The sequence below is a fragment of the Myotis nattereri genome, assembly GCF_964212035.1.
Source record: "Myotis nattereri genome assembly, chromosome: 2".
In the NCBI taxonomy this organism is placed as follows: domain Eukaryota; kingdom Metazoa; phylum Chordata; class Mammalia; order Chiroptera; family Vespertilionidae; genus Myotis; species Myotis nattereri.
This window is the reverse complement of record NC_138076.1, coordinates 121329880-121354081: the sequence shown is the minus strand read 5'-3', so window position 1 is coordinate 121354081 and position 24202 is coordinate 121329880. Positions and strand designations below refer to the sequence as shown.

Sequence of the window (24202 nt, the reverse complement as noted above, 5' to 3'; positions counted from 1 at the left end):
GTTGCATTCTTCCTGGCATTCAAATACAGTTCACCAAAAAATCAAATTATTTTGCCTTTAGGACTTTTCTTCTCATTCTCCTTTTCTTTGAGGGAGTGGGTGTAAATATGAGAAAGAGGTTGGAAGAGACCATATACTTCTTAAAATGGAGCATAGCAGACAATAGACCAAAGTAAAGGAGAGCAAAGAAATAATAGCCAGAAATAATTGATTTTTGACAAGCATGCCAAGACAATTCAATGGGGAAAGGGAGTCTTTTCAACATATGGTGCTGAAAAAAACAGATATTCCCACCCACAAAATAATGAAATTGGACCTATACCTTACACCATATACAAAAATTAACTCAGAATGATTCAAAGACCTAAACTTAAGAGCAAAAACTCTTAGAAGAAAACAAGGAAAAATCTTCATGACATTGGATTTGACAGTGATTTCTAGAATATGACACCAAAAGCACGGACAACACCAGAAAAAATAGGTAATTTGGACTTCAAAATTAAAAACTTTTGTGCATCAAAGGACACTGTAAGAGAGTGAAAAGACAATCCACAGAATGCAAGAAAATATATGCAAATCATATATCTGATAAGGGATTAATATTCAGAACATAAAAAGAATTCCTATAACTTAAACAAAAACAAAAAGCACCCAAAAATCCCAATTCAAAAATGGATAACCAAGTTGAATAGACATTTCTCCAAAAAAGATATGGTCAATAAGCACATTAAAAGATACTCAGCATTTTCAAACCGGTTTGGCTCAGTGGATAGAGCGTCGGCCTGCGGACTCAAGGGTCCCAGGTTCGATTCTGGTCAAGGGCATGTACCTTGGTTGCAGGCACATCCCCAGCAGGGAGTGTGCAGGAGGCAGCTGATAGATGTTTCTTTCTCATCGATGTTTCTAACTCTCTATCCCTCTCCCTTCCTCTCTGTAAAAAATCAATAAAATATATTTTTAAAAAAAAGATACTCAACATTATTAGTCATTAAGGAAATGCAAATGAAAACTACAATGACATACCACTTCTTGCCCATTAGGATGACTATTGTAAAAAAGGAAGAAAGAAAAGTGTTGGCGAGGATATAGAGCAATTGGAAACCTCCTTAGAATTGGAAGCTGGGCCCTGGCTGGGTGACTCTGTTGATTGGAGCATTGTCCTGTGCATCAAAAGGTTGCAGGTTTGATTCCTGGTCAGGATGCAACCGATTGTTCTCTCTCTCTCTCTCTCTCTCTCTCTCTCTCTCTCTCTCTCTCTGTATGGAGTTTCCTCAAAAAGTTAAAAATGGAACTCCCATTTGACCCAGTGGTCCCACTTCTAGGAATATATCCCAAGAAACCAGAAACACCAATCAGAACGGATACAGTGGGACCTTGACTTACGAGTGTCCCTACTAACGAGTTTTTCGAGATACAAGTCGTCTCAGCCGATTTTTTGCTTTGAGTTGTGAGCTAAAATTCAGGTTACGAGCCAGCTTCAGATACCCCACCGCTAGTTGGTGCCCCGAACGTCACAGTGAACGCCACAACATTAGCCCAGCATCACGTGTCTCAATCATTCACTTTTGATTTGACATACGAGTAATTTGAGTTAGAACTCCGTCACGGAACAAATTAAACTCGTAAGTCAAGGCCCCATTGTATATGCATCCCTATGTTCATAGCAGCACAATTTACAATAGCTAAGATTTGGAAACAGCCTAAGTGCCCATCAGCAGATGAGTGGATTAAAAAACTGTGGTACATCTACACAATGGAATACTATGCTGCTATAAAAAAGAAGGAACTTTTACCATTTGCAACAGCATGGATGGAACTGGAGAGCATTATGCTAAGCGAAATAAGCCAGTCGGAGAAAGATAAATATCACACGATCTCACTCATATGTGGGATATAATGATCAACGTAATTTGATGAACAAGAATAGATCCAGAGACAAATGGTAGCGGGGGGTGGGGGGGTGGGGGGGGGTGGGGGGGTATTAGAGAGCAACCAAAGAATATGTATGCATGCATATTAGCATAACCAATGGACACAGACACTAGGGTGGTGGGGGCTTGCCTGGGGTGGGAATGGCTAGGCAAGGGGTCAATTGGGGGAAAAGGAGACATATGTAAAACTTTAGACAATAAAAAAAAAATTAAAATTAAAAAAGGAAAAATTATTCAGCCTGAAAAAGGAGGGAAATTCTGATACATGCTGCAACATGAATGAAACTTGAATACATTATACTAACTGAAATAAGCCAGACACAAAACATCAAATTCTACTTATATGAGGTGCCTACAATAGGCAAATTCATAGACAGAAAGTAGAATGTTGGTTGCCAGGAGCTGGGGGATATTGAAATGGGGGGTTATTCTTTAATGGATATGGAATTTCTGTTTGGGAAGACAAAAAACATTCTGGAAATAGTGGTAGTAATATGATTGTACAACATTATTAATGTACCTAACACCACTGAATTATATACTTAAACGTGGTTAAAATGTAAATTTTGTGATACAGATATTTTACCACAATAATTAAAAAAAAAAGAAATAGAATCTGAATCCAATCATGAGGAAATAATCAGATAAATCCAAATTGTGGGTCATTCTCCAAAACAACTGATCTGCAGTCTTCACAAACGTCAAGATGAGGAAAGAACAAAAGTGGGGGTTAGGGTAATGTTATAGAGTAAAAAAGATTTAAGAGACAGGACACCCAAATACAGTGACTAATCCTTGATTTTATTTCAATTTTTAAAAAGGAGAAGAGTCTAGAGAGCATTGTTGTATAGATAATTGGGAAAAGTGAATATGAACTGTATACCAATGTTCAATTTCTTCCAAGGTAGGAAATTAGCACTCTGAGAAGATATATGTTGAAGTTTTTAGATATATGTAGACATTATATCTAATGTCTACAACTGACTTTCAAATAGGTTGGATAGGGTGGGAGTGTATAATACAGAAAGATACAGTAAATAAATATAGCACTATTGATGAATGTAGGTGAAGAGTTTAAAGACATTGTACTAGTCTTTCTGTTCTTCTGTATTGGAAAATAAAAAGCTAGAGGAAAAAAAATGGAATCGTCATTTTGGTTCCCAAGTGATCAGGGGAACACTGACTTCCTGTGACCTCTGTGAACAAAATGTTGATCTGTTTGCCACGTTGGGACATCCTGTTTTACTGAACTCACATTCCAGGGTTGCCAGAAGGAGCTGAGAGCTGATTGCTTGGAGGTGACTTGGGTGAGGCATATTGTCTATGCCACTTCAGGGTCTACTGTGTTGTGTTCTTGTGTGTGTGTCAAAGTTTTAAGCCCCAAGGTGAGGGTCATGTCTCACTTTTCTTATAATCCTCCCTCCCCCAACATCCTAATCCCATGCTTTATACAGAGCTAAATACATAGTAAGTGTCCAGTAAATATTTTTCCATTATTGACTATCCCATCAGTATAGAAAGGCATGTATAGAAGTATAAGAGGTCAAGGATGGGGTCAAAAGGTTTATCTCAACTAAGGTATTAAAATGCTCCGGGATAGGGCCTTGCAGAAGGAATGGCAAGTGTGGGCTTTGACACAATCTAATTCTCTATGGCAACCAGGTGTTACTGACTTAGGTGCTGACTAGTACTGAGGGGTGGAGTAAAAGAAGTACAGCTTTGGCAAAAGCTTATGAATACCTAAGCACAGAATGTTCTCAGCTTGGCCCTACGGTACAACTGCTCTCACAACCCTGTGAATTCTTCCCAAGGAAGCAAGATCAAACAATGGTCTGTGGACCTCAAAAAGGAGAGCACCCATTTTGGCTCCTTGAGCAGGGTCACTGTGCTTTGAGGGATCTGCACTACTTGGGATTCAGGGAGAACAACGCCAGCCTTTACCAGAAGGTGGAAGTGCGAACACTCTCCAGCACAGCTTTAGGAGGAAGGTGCTGCCCACGTGCCTAGCAAGTTGCAGAACACGTAGGCCTGCAGCATTCCACCTCCAGCTGAGACACCAGTGTGCTGCTGTGTTGCAGCTTGTTAAGGGAGTGTAGACTTGTCCTTCTTGTTTTGAGCAATTTTTCAAGAGGCTGGAAGAATTAATGGGTAAATTCGTTCTGTCTCAGACAGGCCTTCCAGGATGCGGGTCCTCAGCTCCATTGTTATATACAATGTGTTATTTCCTATTAAATCACTAGCATTGACACTTAGTTTTAAATTCAATTTACTATTTTATTACATACCTTCTTGTACTGGTCTCAGATTATTTAAGTTCCAAATTCCCCCACAAAGTTGCAAGCTTCTTAGGGAACCATGCTCTCTGCTGCTTTGCCACCTCTATTTCCTCCCACATCCTGTATTGTACACAATCACTATAAGGGATGTGTAAATAATCTACTTATATCCATATTATGTAATACTATGTAGCAGTTAAAAGAACGAGGCGGAGCTACATATTCTGATGTGGAAAGATTTCCAATTCATATGATGGTGTCAAAAAACAAAGCAATAATCAGGCACAGTATGAAACCCTTTATGTAGAAGGGACTAGTAGAAGAAACAAGGGCTTGATTTATATATCTGTATATTTCTTTCTTCATACATACCTTAGTCACAGACATTGTTATAACCAGTATAATAGGACTCAGTAATTTCCTATACGTTTCTTTTCAAAAGGAATTGTTAATATTAGACAAATCATATGTGTAAGGCAGTTAGCATAGGACTTGCCGCAATAAGTCGCACTTACACAGTACTTATATGGGGCAGGCGTTGTTCTCAGTGCTTTACAGAAATTAATTCATGTCACCCTCATAATAGTACTAAGGAAACGGAGGCGCTTCCAACTGAAGTAATTTGCCTTTGGTTAGACAGTACAGCCAGGAAGTGGGAGACCCAGGATTCAAGCCCAAGCAATCTAACTCCAGCGCCTGTATTCTTTTTTTATTTTTTGTGGAATTTATTGGGGTCACATGGTTCAGAAAACTATACAGGTTTCGAGTGTACAATTCAACAAAACATCACCTGCACACTGCATAGTACTCCCATCACCCCAAGCAGCCTCTTTCCATCCCCCACTCTCTCCCCGTTTGCCCACCTTCACCTACCCCACAGTGCCTGTATAGTTGACCCTTATGCTGATGTTGTTCAATAAATGTGACCCTTTCCCTACCACTCTCCTCCCTTCTCTGTGTTTCTACATATTTCATATACCTCAATGATGGCACTCAGAAAATTGTGTAAGAATTCACTAAAAAGACAAAGAATCAATTCCTCACCCCAACCTATTGCTTCATCTATGGATTTGAAGGTCTGAGGTACCTATAAGGAGATACTGATGCCTATTGGAAACCGTGTGTGGGTTGTCACTTTGAGATTATGACCATTTTGCGACAACTTTCTTTAATCATTTAATATACGTGGATTACCCAAGTGCCTCCTGAGGATGGTTTTAGCCCCAACTGTGGATCATCATATCAAGTAGAACCTCGGCCTAATGGACAAGACTGAGGATGGTTCAGATGTAATGAATCCTATGTGATCGAAGATGGGGGTGGATCTGGTAACTTTCTGAGGATTCTTGGTAGGTGTAAGGTTTCTAGGACTCTGATTCTTGGCTCCTCAAAGCCCTGGAGCATTAAGATTGATGCTGCCCTGAAAGCAAATTCAGAGGCTTTGCCCCAGGCCCAGGTCTCTAATGCTGTGTTGGAGACTGCACCACATTTAGTGCTGTTCTTGATTAAATCAGCATGCCTCAAATTTGCCAGAACTATTGTCACAGCAATATGTATCCCCAGTTCACACATGGAATGTTTGCTCTCTGGCAGCCAAACGCACTTGGAACTGGCAGTGATGATCTCATAAAGCAGGAAAGCTGAGCAGTTGGTCAGATGATTAACATATTATTGAGATGGAGGAGCTGAGCATCACTAAAGAAAACATCTGGGCACTGCAGAGTAAGGAATTTCCCCAACTTGGGGCAACCTAGGAGCCATTAAATCCAACCTCCTTAGCTTACACATGTGGAAACAGAAGCTTTATTTTTGTTGTTGTTAATCTTCACCCAAAGACATTTTCTCTATTGATTTTTAGGGAGTGGAAGGGAAGGGGAGAGACAGAGAGAGAAACACCGATGTGAGAGAGACACATCGATTGGTTGCCTCCCACACACACTGGGGATCGAGCTTGCAACCCAATCCACTAGGGTGAAACTGACGCTTTAAAACAGGGTAAATATTAGGGGCTTCTGGCCTGAGAAACACTAAAGTGTAGTTCTTCTGATACAACATCAGCTGGATGAACAGCACTGTGGCTGCTGAGACCTTTTCAAAGGCTTCAAGACCTTCATTAACAATCTCAGGGACTTGGTAACTTTTATTTCTCTTCCCCATATAACAGTATTTTTTAAATTATTATTCTTTAAATATATTTTTATTGATTTCAGAGAGGAAGAGAGAGGGAGAGAGAAATAGAAACATCAATGATGAGAATCATTGATCGGCTGCCTCCTGCATGCCCCCAACTAGGGATTGAGCCCGCAATTGGGCATGTGCCCTTGACCAGAATCTAAGCCGGTACCCTTCAGTCCGCAAACTGACGCTCTATCCACTGAGCGAAACTAGGGCTAACAGTATTTTTTTTTTAAATGTCCAGTTTGTATTGTGTTTACTCGAATGTGAACGGAGAGTCATACTGCCCCAGCCCTTTATGGCTCCAATGCTGCAGATTTCTCCCCACTTCAGTACCAGATGGAGGGCTGTAGGTTGGAAATGGGAGTAAGAGATGATCTTCACAAACTGTTGCATACCATGTCTAAGGATCTTAAGGTTTGGGTCCTCGAGGTGGTTTTCAGGCTTTTCTCTTATGTAATTATGTTCACTAGGTAGAATTATTTGACAAATTGCTTGTAACTATTTTTAAATAATAAAAACCATACGTTGCCTTACTGATGTCTCATCAAAACAGAAACCCTGTCTTCCATGTGTATAATGCTCTCTGGTTTTCAAAGCTACCACTTATACTTTCTTCAATGGTCCTACCCCTTCACTGATAAGGGGTTGTTCTGGGGACTTGGGATGTGTCTATTCTGTGGCGGCAGGTAAGTTAGGATCTGGGAGGTTGTAGTCCTTCTCAAGCACCCTGAGCACCTGAAAGTAACTGCACTGAGTTGCTCCCTGACTCACTTTCTCTTTCTCTAGATTTATATTTATGGCTGATCTGTAGGTGAGTTCCAATTGGTGAGACATTGAAAGAACAGAATACCTTGTTTTTTCTCTCCAGAGTTCACCATTTGAAATCTTACATTTGCAACAGCATGGATAAACCCAAAAGGGTGGCAAAGGGTCAGGAGGATGGAAGGAGGAATGTGCCTCAAGCTAGAATGCTCCTCGCCAAAGTCAGGAAAGAATTCCAGATCACTAGCTTTGCTTAGATCCCTGTGCTAAAGAAACAGGTTCTAAGGGAAATCTTTTCTAACATTGCCCTAGTCTGGTCCCCAAAAATGTCTTTGATGTGTTCAAAGAGAAAACTACAGGTTCAACATGAAGTCACTTGTACTAAAGCCCATGACACTGAACCTGGATTTACTACCTGACTTAATTGCAGTTTTAACCTTCTCCAGGAATGTAATCTTATTATCAATCTGGAATTTTCTGGTCAGTACCAAAGAGGTCATTTGTCATACGGGCCCTCTCCACCCTACCCCTCAAGAAATTGAGGCAATTGGCCTGATGAGACATGTCCTTTCCCATAAAGGAAAGTAATGAAACAATCTTTCTTTTCTTTTGTTAATAACTTTCTTTTTAAAATTTCATCTTTCAATTACAGTTTCTATTCAATATTATTTTGCATTAATAATGCAAAATAATCATAGACAATCATATACTTTACAAAGTGTTCCCCTCCCACCTGCCCCAATATTTCCAGTACCCACCTGGCACCATACACAGTTATTACAATATTTTTGACTATATTCCCTATGCTGTACTTTACATCCCCGCGACCATTTTGTGACTATCAATTTGTACTTCTTAATCTCACCTTTTTCACGCAGTCCCTCAAACCCCCTTCCCTCTGTCAACCATCAGTATATGATGTCTATGAATCCCTTTCAATTTTGTTTGTTCATTTATTTCATTTTTTAGATTCCATATATAAGTGAAATCATATGGTATCTCGCTTTCTCTGACTAACTTATTTCACTTAGCATAATACTCTTTAGGTCCATCCATGCTGTCACAAATGTTAAGATTTCATTCTTTTTTTTATGGCCAAGTAACATTCCATTGTATATATGTACCACAGCTTTTTTATCTACTCTTCTATTGGGCACGTGGGTTGCTTCCATATTTTGCCTATTGTAAGCAATGTTGCAATGAACATAGGTGTGAACTCATTCTTTTGAATTAATACTATATATAGTATTAATATATATAGGATATATATATATATATATATGTATGAAGCAGACAGCAAAGGCAGTAGATACTTCAGAGCAAAGTTAAAGGCCTTCCATATATATATATATATATATATATATATATATATATATATATATGGAACCACTGGGTTGTTAGGGGCAGAAACAGAATAGTAGAGACTAGCTATAGTTAGAAGAAATTGTTTTCTGATTATTTATTTATTTTTCAATCTTTATTGTTGAAAGTATTACATACTGTACTTTCCCCCATTGACCTCTCCCAGTCTGTTCCCGCCCCCACGCCAGGCCTTCACCACCCTATTGTCTGTGTCCATGGGATATGCATATATGCATACAAATTCATGGATTGACCTCTCCCCATTCCCCCACCCTTCTCTTTATTCTGATTAAAGGAAGCATATTTTGATCTGGCTGGGAGTTGTGCTCTGGAACCTGGGAGTTAACTTTGGAATGTGGTCCATTCTCCTTATCCTAGAACTGTCTATTATGGAGAGACTAACAACCTTGCCCCAGCCCACAGTGCATGTAATCTGTAACCATTCTACCAACTTTTATTTCCTTTGCATACCCATTTTTATTCCTTTTGCCGACATTCCCATATAATCTTTGTCCTTCTACCCAATATAAGCAGCTGGCTTATGGGGGTTGCAGAGTAGATTTCTGTAGATGACCTGCTGCTCTCCTATACTGCCGACATTATTGGAATAAACTCTCATAAATGATTCAACTCTGTCTCTGCTTAATTGACTCAAGTAGTGCCTGGCAGCCAGAACTCATTGGTTGTCCAGTTTCAGGGGCACAAGACAGTACCATTTAAAAGTTTTTGAGGACCCTCCACAGTGGCTGCACTAATCCACATTCCCACCAGCAGTGTACCAAGGCTCCCCCTTCTCCACATTCTCACCAACACTTGCTGTTTGTGGATTTACTGATGATAGGCATTCTGACAGATGTGAGGCGATATATTGACGTGTCCTTAATCTGTATTCATTTGACCATAACTTTCTTGTCCCCACCCAGCTTCTGCCTATGAAAACCTTCCATATTGTATGCTCAGCTCTACTTGCTGGACAGCATGCTACCATGAATCACTCAATAAAGCCAATTAGATCTTCAAATTTACTCGACTGAATTTTTGTTCTTCAACAGTAAACAATGATGCTCTAGGGTAGAATTTAGCTGACCACCACATTCTACAACATAGACCTGGCGTAGGCCTCATCCAGAGGCCATGGCAGGATTAAAGTGCTCAGCCAGCCAGCCAGCCTAGGACGCGAATCCCAGTTAAACCACTTACAATAGCTGTGTCATCCAGCAAAGTGGCTTTTCTTCAAGTTGTCTCACCTGTAAAATGGGGTTAATGATACACAGTTGACCTAAAATACCAGGAAAATATATATATGTAAAGTTCCTACTTGATACAAGGCAAGTGCTCAGAAAGTGGTAGCTATATTATTAATAACACAAGCATAGGGGAAACTAAGCAGGAAACCAAAGGCTGCTCTGAGAAGAAGGAACCGAAATAGTTCTGACTGGGCTCCACCCACCCGTTAGCAAGTCCGCTCCGGAGGGGGAGAGGCAGGAAGAGGCTTCTCTGCCCTCCCACAGCCCGAAGCCAGCCCGACCGCCCCGTGACAAAGGCTGAGCTGAGCTAGTAGGTGGGAGGGGGTGGTTTTGCTTTAGAAAAGGGTGAGGACTGCGCTCCATCTTCAGTGAGGGAAGGAAGAGATAAAGCCCCGTTACAAAAGCTCAAGGCCAGACGCAAGGCAGGCCCCAGGGCCGGATGGGGGAAGGGTACCCTCAGGCCTGCTTCCCCTCCCAGCAGCGTGCCCAGCCCGAGTCAGCTGATTCTGTGGTCGTGGTCCCGGCCCTCCAGCTCCAGCCCCGCGCGCCCCGCCCCCGGGTCCCGCGCGCCCCGCCCCTGGGCCCCGCGCGCCCCGCCCGTGGTCCCGGCCTCCTCCCAACCAATCAGATGCTGCCTGAACGTTCTGCCTTTTTCGCGGGGCTCTCGCCGGCCTTTCCGGGGCCAGTTTGGGCTGGGTGGGTGGGGGGCGGGGAGCCAGGTCTCCCGTGTTTGCCTTCAGGAGGCACAGACTTCTTATGAAAAGAATATTCATATATCCACGAAGGTGTCTGCCAGGGAATGCCTCACGTAAGCACAGGCAGGCTGCCCGAGGTTCACCGTGGCCGCACTGTGCCGGGTCTGTTCAGGAGCTTTCAGAACATCCATCATAGGTTGTTAAGGGCCCTGGAAAACAGTGGCCTTTTCTTCCCTCCAAACTCACCCCACATGTGCCCCTAACTGACCCGTCCCTTCCAGCTTGCTCACGGGCACGATTGCTGCCTATCTCAGCCTCCCAGCACCGGTTGGGGGCGGGGAGGGGGAGCGGTAGTTGTAAGAAGGATGTTTCAGTGTAGAAACTCCAGCCCCCAAGCCCAAGTCCACCCAGCTGCTACACGGCGGGCCGGGCGGCGCACGAACTAGGCAAAGGGAGAAGGGACACGTGATTCTTCCCCTTCTCTGTGTCTGGAACTTTACTTTAGTCCTCTCAGTCCTCACAAGAACACTGTAGAGAGGCGTATCCTTATTCAGATTCTGGAAATGAGGAAACTAAGGCTCTGAAAGATTAAGGATTTTATAGCTACCGAGGGTCTGGTTTGCAGTGAAGCCAAAGTTTTCTCTAAGTGCGGGGGCTTCGACCTGGACCCCAAGTAGTGTCTAGAGTAGACTCAAACCTCCACGGTCCCAAAGGCAGTAGATACTTCAGAGCAGAGTTAAAGGCCTTCCCAGGCCATCTCACACCTGGATGCAATCAGTTCACTGTTTGAGTAGAGACCACTTTGTCACTTTGCGGGGGGAAATCTTGAGATACTGAAGCATCTTTCAGGTCGTCGAATAAATAGCACTTTCCTTGACCCACAAGCCTAGGTTAGCTGCCTCCTACAGGACTTGGGAGTCCTTTTTTAGTAACCTTTGCCACACCACATATTGCAGTTGCCTATTTCCTTACTTGACTCCCTCTGGATGGAGGGAAGCTAACTGAGTGCAGGAACCCTGTTTTGACTGGAGCCTCAGCATTTAGCGGAAATGCCATGGTCCAGGTCCCAAGATGCCAGTGCTCCCCAGGAACACTGTGCATAAGCCGCTGAACTAGAGTTTTGAAACTAAAAGTAGGTGTGAAGGAAAACGGAGGGCGATGATAACAATGGTATCATTTATTGAGTGTTTATTATGTAACAGGCATTGTTCTAAGTCAGTGATTTTCAACTGGTGTGCCACAAGGATTTTTAAAACATGGAATACCTGACTATTTAGTCAGGGGCACTGACCTCTCTTCCTTTAGATTGACAAATAAAAACATGACAACAGCCAACACAACAATAGCCGTCTCATATGAAGGCCCTGCTTGAACCATAAATATATAGGTCATATAATAGAGTTGCATCTTATTGGTCGATGTGGCATAATAAGGTTGTGTCTGATTGGTTAATTCTTGGTATTAGAAATCCTTATATACACATACAGGCTACTGATTTTTTAAAGTCATATTGAAGCAAAAGGGTAGGTAATTACATGTTTTGTAACTAAATCAAAATTACACCTATTTTTTTGCCCATCAGCAAAAAAATATATTTTTTGGCATGCTGTAGAATGTTAGTAATTAGTTTGTGTGTGCCATAAGTTGAAAAAGATTGAAAATCGCCGTTCTAAGTACATTAGTGCAGCACTTAAATGTGCATTCGAATCACCTGTGGATCTTGTTAACCTGCAGATTCTGATTCAGTGTGTCTGGGGTGGAGCCTGACAAGTTCCCAGATATCATACTTTGTGTAGCAAGGCTCTGGTATACATACTAACTTATTTTATCTTTTTTTTTAAAATCCTCACCCAAGGATATATTTTCATCGATTTGTAGAGAGAGTGGAAGAGAGAGGGAAAGAGAGAGAAATATCGATGTGAGAGAAACACATCGATTGGTTGCCTCCTGCATGAGCCCCAATCAGGGCCCGGGCCAGGGAGGAGCCTGCAGCGGAGGTACATGCCCTTGACCAGAATTGAACCTGGGACCCTTTGGTCTGTAGGCCAATGCCCTATCCACTGGGTCAAACCAGCTAGGGCTTATTTTATCTTAGCCATATGAAGTAGGCACCACTATTACTACTATCACTCTTATTTTATATACAAAGAAACTGAGAGGATAGGCTTCTATGAACTTAGGTCAAAATAAATAAATTTCTGGGCAATGAGGGAGTGGAAACGGTATGAACAGGGCCACTGCTATAGAAGGAAAAACAAAATTCTTGGCAGAGGCAACAGTATTTACAAAAGCCTGGTATGCAGCGGAAGTGGACAGGGGCCACATAGAGGGCTGTTTCACTCATTAGGCACCATATGCATAGTCCTTAGGACTGTGAGCTTTCCAAAGGCCCCAAGTATTTGAGACCTGAAAAAAAATGATTGGTACCTACATGTGAAAAGTAAACATTTAAATTCATCATTCTAAATCACAAATAATGAAAAACCCTTTCAAAATTTTTACATTAAAAATTTCACATTTGGGAGTGATATAGGTATATTTTAATACATTTTATAAAAAATAGTGTAGGGCCTCTCAAGTCTAGGGCCTACCAAGGACAGGACAGGCCGTGGCCACATTGAGTTTGGATGTAATCCTCAAGGCAGCTCAGTGACAGAAGCAGGAAAATGTTCTCTGTGGCTACAGTGAGAAGAATGGGTTGGAGGGAGGCTAGACTGAAGGCCCAGAAGCTAGGCAGCCGTGGGCAAACTATGGCCCATGGGAATAAAACTATTGAAAAAAAAGACCGGACCCTTTTATGTAACGATGTTTACTTTGAATTTATATGAGTTCACACAAACACTCCATCTATGCTTTTGTTCTGGCCCTCCGGTCCAATTTAAGAACCCATTGTGGCCCTCGAGTCAAAAAGTTTGCCCACCCCTAGAGACCAGATAGGCATTTATAGTTTTCCAGACTGCAAAACAATATCCTCCTTGCCAAGATTTACATAAAATGATAGCATTATACAACCCAATTATTCTTTGATTTCTCAGGGACTCAATCTGACTCAGCATTCTAAATTTACTTAATATTTGGGGACAAGGATGTTTGCCAGCTACTTTGTCATTAAGGCCAGTGATGTGACAGTCTCGGGGAGGCCAGACAGCCATGAGTGCCAACCTCAGCTCTGCTACCTGCTAGCTGTGTGAGTTTGCATAAGTGTTTTAACTTCTCTAAGTCTTGGATTCCTTATTGGTTAAATGATCATAATACACTAGAGGCCCGATGCATGGAATTCGTGCAAGGGGCTTGGCCCTTGCAGCCCTGGCTTCGTCTGGAAGGTTGTCCTGATGGTCGTTCTGCTATTCAGTCTAATTAGCATATTACTCTTCATTATATAGGATTCCTCACAGAATTGAGATAAACTCTATATCCAGTGCTTCCCACAAAAGAGGTACATATAAATGGTAGTTATGATATGTGCCATTGATCTGAGACCTAGTTGAGTTTTCTTTAGGAGGGAACAGAGGGTGCCGTAAATAATTTAATCTTTTTATCAATCTTCTGAGGTAGAAATTGTTGTCCAAATTTTGCAGATAAGGAAACGGGCTCAGAGATGAGATCGCTCAGCTCAGTGAACTAGGAGGAGAAAGCAGGGAACTTGCAAGAACTGGGATTTTATGTTTATTCTGTTTGCACATTCTTTCCAGGAGTCAGTGTTGGCTGCTTCCACTACTCTTTGCTGGGCCCAAAACCTGTTCCCCATAGTCACAGCTTGAAGAGTCCTGATGTCCAAGAGCACGCCACTGAACACTCTCCTTGGAGCCCCAACCTCCATTTCCCTTTTCCCCCAGCCTTGCCTAACTCCCTACTGCCTTGCCCTTGCCCCATGATTTTACAGCTTCTGGATTTCACTTACTAAGAGCTTGTCTCTTTGAGACTCAGACAGAACCGCCCTGGACTGGGCTGCCTTCCAAGGTACCTTCCTTTAAAGGGAATAGATAAATAGGTCACATCAGGATGGTAGGGGAGGAGGCTGACTTCTTAGTGGAGGAGGAAAACTACTGCCAATCACATGGAGAATGGGAAACAAAATAACAGGGCTCTTTTCTGTCTCTCTCATATGCATATTCATTTCTCTCTCTCTCTCTCTCTCTCTCTCTCTCTCTCTCTCTCTCTCTCTCTCTCTCCTCTTTCTATCTCTCTATTCCACACTTGCAGCCCTCTGATGGCTGCTATTGCTATGAAAAGCACTCATAGGCAATGCTGAATTCTGTGCTTTAGGAACACCAGTAGAAATTGGAGCAGAAAGCTGGTCTATCATTTGTTCCCCTCTCTCCCACCCTGCCTCCTCTTCAAGCCACTCCTACAACTGCCAGGAGAGGAGTAATCTCAACAGAGGATTTGGAGCTTCTGCCCAGGTGACTGCTCCTCAAGGGCCTGAAAGCACAGACATCTGTAGCTTGGAAGCTCCATGGAGCTAGGAAGGTACTGGCTTCCAGTGATTGCTTGGAGTAGCCCAGGATCTGGTTAATAGAGAGTCTGTCCTTGCAAGATTTCTGTTCCTCATCCCCACCCCTAACCCTCTTGAAGGTAATTCACAAGGAGTGTGGATGGGCATTACATTGTATATCACTCTGAAAACCAGAGAGTCAGGGCGTGGCATTTTAGGTCCAACACCGCCAACTCCACCCAGCCCTGCTATCTATCCCTGGGGACTGAGCCCTGTTTGAATCATAACACTGGGCGGTCACACTTGTAGGAAACTGCAGCTGAAGGGGAAAGGTCCTGGCTGTGCGAATGAGACCAGCCTGGCTGTGTACAGATTAGGACTGAAAATGTGTATCCAGGCAGAGATCAGTCCCTGGACTCTGTGCCCAGGGCACAAGGCAGGCACGCAAAAACAAAGACCAAAGCCTGGTCCTCGCACCCGGGGGTCAACAACTCGGTTTCCCTGGACAGGGGTTGTGGAAACAGGGAGTTCACCTCTGGAGAGGCCCAGGGGCTTTCCATTCTCTTGGCATGGAGCCTGGTGAACTTGCAGCCCTGAGGCTCACTGGTTCAGGACGCTGGTAGCCCTTTCACAGAGATCCTCCGGCAGACGCACTTCTCTCCCACTGCCTGATGTTTCAGCTCTGCCCCTTCCCTCCTGACGCCTGTCCCCAAGGCCCTGGGCATACTACACCCCTCTGCTCTTCCTCTCTACCTCTGCAGGGTGGAGTGCCCCCACCCTGGGTGTCTGTGTTCCTGTGCCCTGTGGGAAGGTCCCACTCTTGCCTGCAGTTGCTCCCCTCCCTCCCATGAAAAGCAGGGCTAGGTGACAGGAGAGAGACATCTCTCCCCGGTGGGGTAGGTCTAACATACCCCTTTTCTAGGCTGGAGTAATCCCAACCATCTCTCATCAGAGTGGGCGTAAATCACCACACACAGGTAATCGCAGTGACTGTGGTGGTATCTCGCCTCGAAACAAGAAGTTTAGATTTGTGAGGCTTAGATCCTTTGTGCTCTCAAAAAGTGCCTGGCAACCCCTCCTCTGGATGAGTCCTATGCCAGGACTATGTTGTAGAATGTGGTGGTCAGCTAAATAGCTAAATTCTACCCCTAAAGCCAACATCCCTGCCTGTTCGGGGCGGGCAGGGGGTCTGCATTACTCCAGGTCTGGTGCCAGTGCTACCTCTTGGCTTATCTAGAGTTCCCTCGGAGAAAGAAGGTCAGTCTTGGAGCCTCCATGTCCTCCTGCATCAATTAGCCATATATTGCGCAGTGGTTCTGAAACTTCAGTGTGCATCAGAATCACCAGGGGGCTTGTTAAAATACAGGCTGCTGGGCCCCATCCCCGGGGTTTCTGATTCGGTAGGTCTAGACTGGGGACAGAGAATTTGCATTTCTAACAAGTTCCCACGTGATGGGACCACATTTGGAAACCACTGAGCTAAAGCAGCGAAAGGAAAATCTAGGTTTAAGTCCTAGCCCTGCCACTTTTCTGTTCTGTGATCTCATATTTGACCTCTCAGCTTCAGTTTCTCACCCTTTGGAGGTGGAGTAATGACCATTGCGTAGTTGGGAGGATTAGATTACATCTTGTATTTGAAAGACACTTTCACTGTGCATAACAAATTGAATATATGAACTTTTCAATAAATACAGTGTTTATTGAGTAGTTTATTGTCCATTGGATGCTCTGCTCCAGTGGTCGCCAACCTGTGGTCCTCGGACCACTGGTAGTCCGTGAGGTCCAAAAGGTTGGCCACCGCTGCTCTGCTCAATGTCATGGCTAACTTTGGGCAGATCATATGGGATTCTAAAGCCCAATTAAACATCACACATTTCTGGACCTGTTTTCTCCTCTATCAAACAATGCCTTTGGTCTACAAGACCAATGGCCCCTCTAAGTCCAAATCTGGGAGGGGCACTAGGTCTTGGGAGGCACAGCCAGATTTTTTATTACTTGCTCACCTCTTTCCAGGACCTCCACCTGAGAGCCCAGGTGCTTCTGCAGAGCAAAGAGTCATTAGTCAGTTCCTCCTGAAGGAAAGTAACATGGCCCTCAAGGACCATCATGATCTGGTTCCATCCTACCCTTATCATCATATTTCCCCGGTTTCTCTTCCATTTACCTTATCAATCTAGACAAATTGGATTATTTGTTCTTTTCCAAATATGCCCTATGTTTTTTCTGCTTCCAGCTTTTGTTCACACTGTTCTCACCACTAGAATATTTCCACGAGTTAAAGTCCTATTCATCCTTCAAAGTTCACTCAGTGCCTATCTCCTCCAAGAAATCATCCCATACCTTCTTCCTTTTTTTTATTTTGTTAATCCTCACCCAAGGATATTTTTTCTATTGATTTTTAGAGAGTGGAAGGATGTGAGGGGAGGGGAGGAGAGAGAGATTAGCTGCTTCCCATACCCACCTTGATTGAGGGCCAGGGATCGAACCTACAACCCAGGTACGTGCCCTTGACCTGGAATCAAACCTGCAACCCTTTGGTGTGGGGGTTGATGCTCTAACCATTGAGCAACATCTTCCAGGGCCCAAATCCTTCTATCATCTGTCTGTCCATCTAGCTGGCTAACTATCATCTTATATATCTACTTAATACAAGTACTTTTTAAAGTTTTCTACAAAAGTGGTAGTAAGACATGTATGTTACTGAAGTTGTCAGGTATAAGATCTAACTAAATCAAGGATGCAACCTGGCGGGTAGGGGAGGCCAGGGGATTTTCAAGGGCGGGGGAAAAAAAAAGGACACATATGTAATACCCTTTGTAATACTTTAAGCAATAAAACAATAAAAAAAGAAAGGATGCAACCACCTCAGCCCCTTCTACTTGTGTCAGATATTGTACCTCTGAAGGGGCTATATAGAAACTCAGTCGTCTGAAGTTTTGTCCCAGGATGAAACATTGATAAAGTCTGTTCTTGGAACATATTCAGATATGAAACACTTAAAAGGAGTGCCCACTTAAAAAAAAAAAAAGATTCATCAGCTGTCTATTTTCTGTGGTAATCAGAGACAGGAAATAAATATATATGTGTGTATATATGCCTTTAGGGCCCATGTCCAGAAATATATTCATTTGCATATAGGCACATCAGCTTTTCTAATTTCTTTTTGAAACTACAGGTTTTTCTTTTCTATTCTAAATATAATATATGGTTTGGGAGAAAATGTTTAGCAGAAATAAAAAGTAAAAGTAAAAGAAAAAAAAGTCATTCATAATCCAGAAATAACCATTCTTAACATTTTGGTGTATGTCTTTTGAACAGTTTTTTTGCGTGTGTTTATTGTATATGCTTTTTTTAAAAAAAAAAGAAATTGGGATCAGATGTGTGTATATTTATATATCCTACTTTTTAAAAAAATATTTTTTTATTGATTTCAGAGAGGAAGGGAGAGGGAGAGAGAGATAGAAACATCAATGATGGGAGAGAATCATTGATCTTCTGCCTCCTGCAGACCCCACACTGGGGATCAAACCTGCAACCTGGGCATGTGCCCTGACTGGCAATCGAACCATGATTTCCTGGTTCATAAGTTGAAGCTCAATCACTGAGCCACGCTGGCTGGGCTATGTATCCTCCTTTTTTGAGTTAACATGTAATTAGTATTTTGGTATTCCTTTAAATATTCTTCCCATACACTGAAGAAATTATTTCATGATATCTGTCTACAGATGTACCAAAATTTATTTAACCATTTCTTTATGTTGGACACTCCATTTTTTGGCTATAAATAATATTCCAAAAACATCCTTGCATAACTGAATACATCTCTGATTATTTTCTTAGGCTGTTTCTAGAAGTGGGATTACTAGGTCATTTTTAAGTCTCTTGTTACATACTACCAAATTGTTTTCTGGGACTTCCATTTGAAAATACTTCCAGAATATTTTATCTATAGCTCTCCTTTTACTCAAAAGTAATTTTTACCTCCACTCTAGTTGCATTCCATTTCTTTCTTGCTGTACTTCATTAACCCTACATTGAATTTACATTCAGTATGTAGAAGTCTTAGTTCCTCCGCTAGGAAACCATTTCTGACCATCTTGACATCTCCCTCAATATTCAGTTCAAGGAGAACAAAGGGGCAGGGGATGAATCTACTTTGGCAACTAGTAAGCAGAAGCTCCCTTTTGGGAAAGAGCAAGGCAAGTGGCTTGAACTCCATAGTGAGTGGTGGGGTTGCAACACTGGTTGAAGGGGAAGCAAGGGATTTTTCTCAACCTCATACATTCAGACTCGAGCTGCGAAAAGACGGAAAACTAGTCAAGGCTAGAGTCTGGGAGAGAAGAAGCCTTACCTCCCTGGCATAGCAGGGGAGGGGCAGAAGCTTGGAGGCCACAGCTACAGGAGAGGGGCAGTTAGTCACAGGCATTCACCTGGTAGTGGAAACTTGCTTTGAGTCCTGTGTGTCAATCTTTTTTACACCCAATTGTATCACTACTAACCATCCCAGTCTCATAGGTTCTGACCTAGGGAAAGACCTGCAACACTAATTATAGTGGCTTAAATTAATGTTTTTTAGATTAGAGTTTCCCAGACTTTAATTGTACTCTGTTTGTGATTTCAATGTAGTGAGAATAAAGCAGCAGTAGATACAGACACATACACCTGTGATTTATATCATCCAAGCCAGCTACAGTCTGAACAGTGAAGACATAAAATTATTAAAATATCCAGAGTGTGCCCACATTATTTACAATGTCTGCATAAGGTGTTAAAACATACTGTGCCACTTCCTTTAGCCTCATCCTAAACAATAACATTTTTGAAATCACAGGTTTGATGGGTTAGCTATGATTTTGTAATACACATGAAAACTATAAAGATTACCATTACAATGAAAAATTGTCAGTCATTGGTAATGCTTATATTGCCCATTGGTGATACTGAATCATGTTTTTTGGAAAAAGTATTTTAACTAAACAGTTCCTTTGTATAATTGTGTATATTTCTTCCACTTGATGATCTTTCTAAAATCAGGCATCATGGTTTATTTGCTACTTAGTACAGTGTTGAAGTATCTTATATAATAAAAACCTAATATGCTAAGTGTCTGGTCGTCCATTCAACCAATCAAAGTGTAATATGCTAATGATATGCTAAGGCCACTCAACCGCTCGCTATGACGTGCACTGACTACCAGGGAAGAGACGCTCCAACTGGTAGGTTAGCTTGCTGCTGGGATCCAGCTGATTCGGACTGAGCGAGATGGGCTGGACACGCCCTGGAGACCTCACGGGGTTTCTCCCTGGCTGGCCAACTTCCTGCATCCCTCCCCAGCCCTGATCATGCAGATCGTGCACTGGTGAGGTCCCTCAGCCTGGCCTGCACTGTCTTGCAATCCAAGCTGAGGGAACCCCCCCACCCCCCGAGTGCATGAATTTCGTGCACCGGGCCTCTAGTAGTAAATATTTGTCCTTTCCTTGATTTGTTTTGTTTTGGTGATAGGATAGTGATCAATAGGAGTTAATCATTGTACTAAAACATAAATGACCTCTCCAAGATCAAGATTATAAAGGGGAGAACAGTAATTATATGGTAAAAAAAAAAAAAAAAGTTGCCCTGGTTTAAATACTGTGCCATTATTGTTTGGATTTGGGCTTTAAGGTGTTCAGGATGGAAAACAGCAAATCATTAGCATGTTTTCTACCTGTTCTTCTTGTAATAGATAACACATTTACAAGTTTAAGAATTTGTCTTGGAGCTATAAAACAGCAACATTATTGAGCTTATGCAAAAAACCAACCCACTATAATGACTTCATTAACTAAGATAACTTTTCCATATCTAGCAAGCATAGAGTGAAATAGTCATTAATCAGTAACTATTAGTTGAATGAATGGATGAAATTGACTTAGCTACAGTCAATAGATTCTTACCACCCCTGGGAAACCATTAAACACACACACACACACACAAACACACACACACACACACACACAGCCAAGCCAGTGTGGATCAGTGGTTGAGCTTTGACCTATGAACTAGGACCAGGTTGTGGGCTTCATCCTAAGTGTGGGGGCGTGCAAGAAGCAGCCAATCAGTGATTCTCTCTCATCATTGACGTTTCTAGCTTTCCCTCTCCCTTCCTCTCAGAAATCAATAAAAATATATTTTAAAAAAATAACAACACACAGAGGAAGAACTTTAGTACATAATGTTCTAGGGCCTTTTCTATGTTTTTCCTCTGGATTTCATGCAGCAGTTGCCTCATGAAGAGAAGATAAAATCATGCTCCTAGAGCAGTGGTTCTCAACCTTCCTAATGCCGCCACCCTTTAATACAGTTCCTCATGTTGTGGTGACCCCCAACCATAACATTATTTTCGTTGCTACTTCATAACTGTAATTTTGCTACTGTTATGAATTGTAATGTAAATATCTGATATGCAGGATGTATTTTCATTGTTACAAATTGAACATAATTAAAGCATAGTGATTAATCACAAAAACAATATGTAATTATATATGTGTTTTCCGATGGTCTTAGGCGACCCCTGTGAAAGGGTCGTTTGACCCCCAAAGGGGTCGTGACCCACGGGTTGAGAACCGCTGCCCTAGATGAAAGACACCTGGACCTGTCCATAGCCAAAGCTCTCCTTTTTCTCAGAGTATGGAGGTGACTCCGTTTTCAAAGAGGATTCAAGACCTAATTTGATCCAGAACTGGAGGGGAAGTTGGAGGAACTAATGGATAACCTTCTGACTAACCAAATTTAGAAATGATCAAAAGAAAGCATGAATAAGATACCAGAATAAAAGAGTATATTGGGAGAGAATAGCTCTAATGATTAAGAGAAAGGTACCCCAACACTTTAGTTATCTGCCAGAGATAGAGACATTTATCAAGGTCTGGCCAGTAATTTCCTTGTCCTTAGTCCTGCCTTCCTCTTTCTTTCTGAACCTTTCAAATGCAGAGCCTTTACCCTGCAACTCAGGATTGTTTAGTCCATCAGCACATAAAAAACTTGTTCTTCAGAACCTGAAAATGAGCAATACTGTTTCCTTAGCTGCTATGAATCCAATGGAAGCAAGAACTAGATGAAATATCAGAAGGCCTGGGTTGGAGTCCTGACTCTGTCATGTTCTGGTTGAGTGACCTTATGCCTATTAATGATCTAACTCATGGCTTCCTTACCTCATTCATTTAACAAATGTTTCCTGAGCAGTCACTGTGTACCAAGCACTAGTGACATAGCAATGAATAAAATAGATCCTGCTCTAACAGAGTTTATGTTCTAGTGAGATTATAATAAGTAATCAAGCAATAAACAATGTAACTTCAAGAAGTAAGCAGTACTGAGGGAGAAATAAAACAAATAATAAAGTCAAATTAGAAGGAGGGTTCCTATGAAGAGGGTGGGGAGAGGGTCTCTTTGAGGCAGTAACATTTGAACCAAGACCTGAATGCACTAGAAGGCAACCAAAGAAAAGAGAATTCCAGGCAGAGGGCCCAGCAAGCCCTGAGGTGGGTCCGCGTTTCCTGGATAACAATCAAGGAAAATGGCACTGGTATGTGGTTGTACTAGATCAATGGTTTTGACACAGCACTCCAAGTAATGCTAGAACTTCCCTGGTTGTGTTGCAGGGGAGGGACATGGGGGGTCAGGGCCAGAGGCTCTTACCAGGCTCCCACACTCTGTAGAACACACAGCAGCTCCTCCTGAAGCATATACTGGGGTGCTGCTTAAGATTTTGCTTGAAGAACATATTCTGTGACCAAAACTTCTTGATCTCAATAGTCCTTCCCTACTTTAATTGTTAGACACTATGAGAATTTATCACACAACCACTGTGATCCCTATAGAAGGTGGACTGAACCTCTGACACCCTACAAGCCTGTCCCAGGTAGGGACGATGCATGTCTCTGCCTCGTCCTAGTGGACTATGCTGATGTTCTTTCCTTGCACTGTCCGGTTGAGACTCTGTCCTACACAGCAGAGCTTTGTGGAAAGAGCCAAGGAATGGCTCCGGTTTTTTCCAACCTATAAAATGCAAAGTTGGCCAGCTGCCTTTCTTCCTAACCCCAAAACTCATATCTTTCCTTGTCTCCAGAGAACTGTCCGGCAGCTCTCAAATAACTCTCTGCTGTCCTGGGGTTTTGGGAAAAGCGACGCGCAGAATGTGAAATCACTTTCTGGTAACACGAATCTAATTAGCTCTTTGACTGACAAAGGGAAGCAGAGGCCAAGAGGGATTTTAACAATCTGTTTCTCACATATTTAAAAACAAGTGAAGAACCCGGCAGAGAAATGGAGAGAAAGAGGAAATAAGGATGCAGAACATTTGGAAAAGGAGTAAGAAAGAGAAGGGGGCGGGGAGTAGAATATCAAGTGACCAATATATTAATCCTTTCTTCCCCCAACTTCACCCGGGCTCCCAGCTCCAGTCTCCTCTCTCAGAGAGAACTTACTTGAAGGTCGGTGATTTCTCTTTCTGATTCCATCTTGCTTCCCTCAATGGCCTTCGCATGTACCGAGTGCCCTCACAGACTGCGTGGGCGACTCCAGGCTTTGCTGTCTGAGTCTCTGCTGCTTCCTTTGGGTGGGAGCGAGCACACAGCTGGCAGGACAGACGTGCTATTCATCCATCTGATGTGGGATGCCTGTGTTAGCCTCAGCCCCTGGGAGAAGTGTACACATGCATACACGTGAGAGGGAGTGAGGAGGGGGGGGGGGGGAGAGCGAGAGAGAGCGAGAGAGAGCGCGAGAGCGAGCGCACTCGTACTCTAATGGTGGCGTGCGACACATTGATAGGTGGCCTTTTGAATTGGAGTGGCAACATCATTTTCTCCAGTGGCTCCAATATCCCTCCAGTCCCAGGGGAGCCATCTGAGGTCACCCAGCCTGCTTTTAGTCAGGAACTTGAAAAACAGCCCGAGGATACTGTCTGACTTCACAATGGTGGAGCTGAGTAGGGTTCCCGAGTAGGGATGACCTCCAGCATTTACCCAAGACTCAGGCGTAGGCACTTCCCCTGTTATTTCCTATGTTCCCTCTATCTTTAAAATATTTTTTAAATTATAGTTTACCCAATGGGCCCAAAGCATAGGCTTATTCTACAAAGTAAATAAACAACACGTTGTTATTGACAGGTTGGCTGATGCGCTCTCATTTTCTCCCTTGATGAGGGAAAAAGAGAGCAGGAAAAGTAATGCCTTCAAATTCTGTTCATGCAAATAGTTGCGTTTCCCCGGCTTTTAAAGTAAATCTACCAGGAGTGAATCTTTTTGCGGGGAATGTTTTCTTTCTGGTGTTTATCTCA

General features: G+C 42.7%; 1 protein-coding gene across 1 annotated transcript in view; it reads right to left on the bottom strand.

The window, feature by feature from the left end:
* The window catches only part of NINJ2 (ninjurin 2), an 88340-nt gene extending 64748 nt beyond the window's left edge, over positions 1–23592 (bottom strand). The window contains exon 1 of the mRNA XM_081083655.1: positions 23352–23592. Coding sequence (XP_080939781.1) covers positions 23352–23384 — 33 coding nt within the window. The 5' untranslated portion in view covers positions 23385–23592. The remainder of the gene's footprint in view (positions 1–23351) is intronic.
* Between the last annotated feature and the right edge of the window lie 610 nt (positions 23593–24202).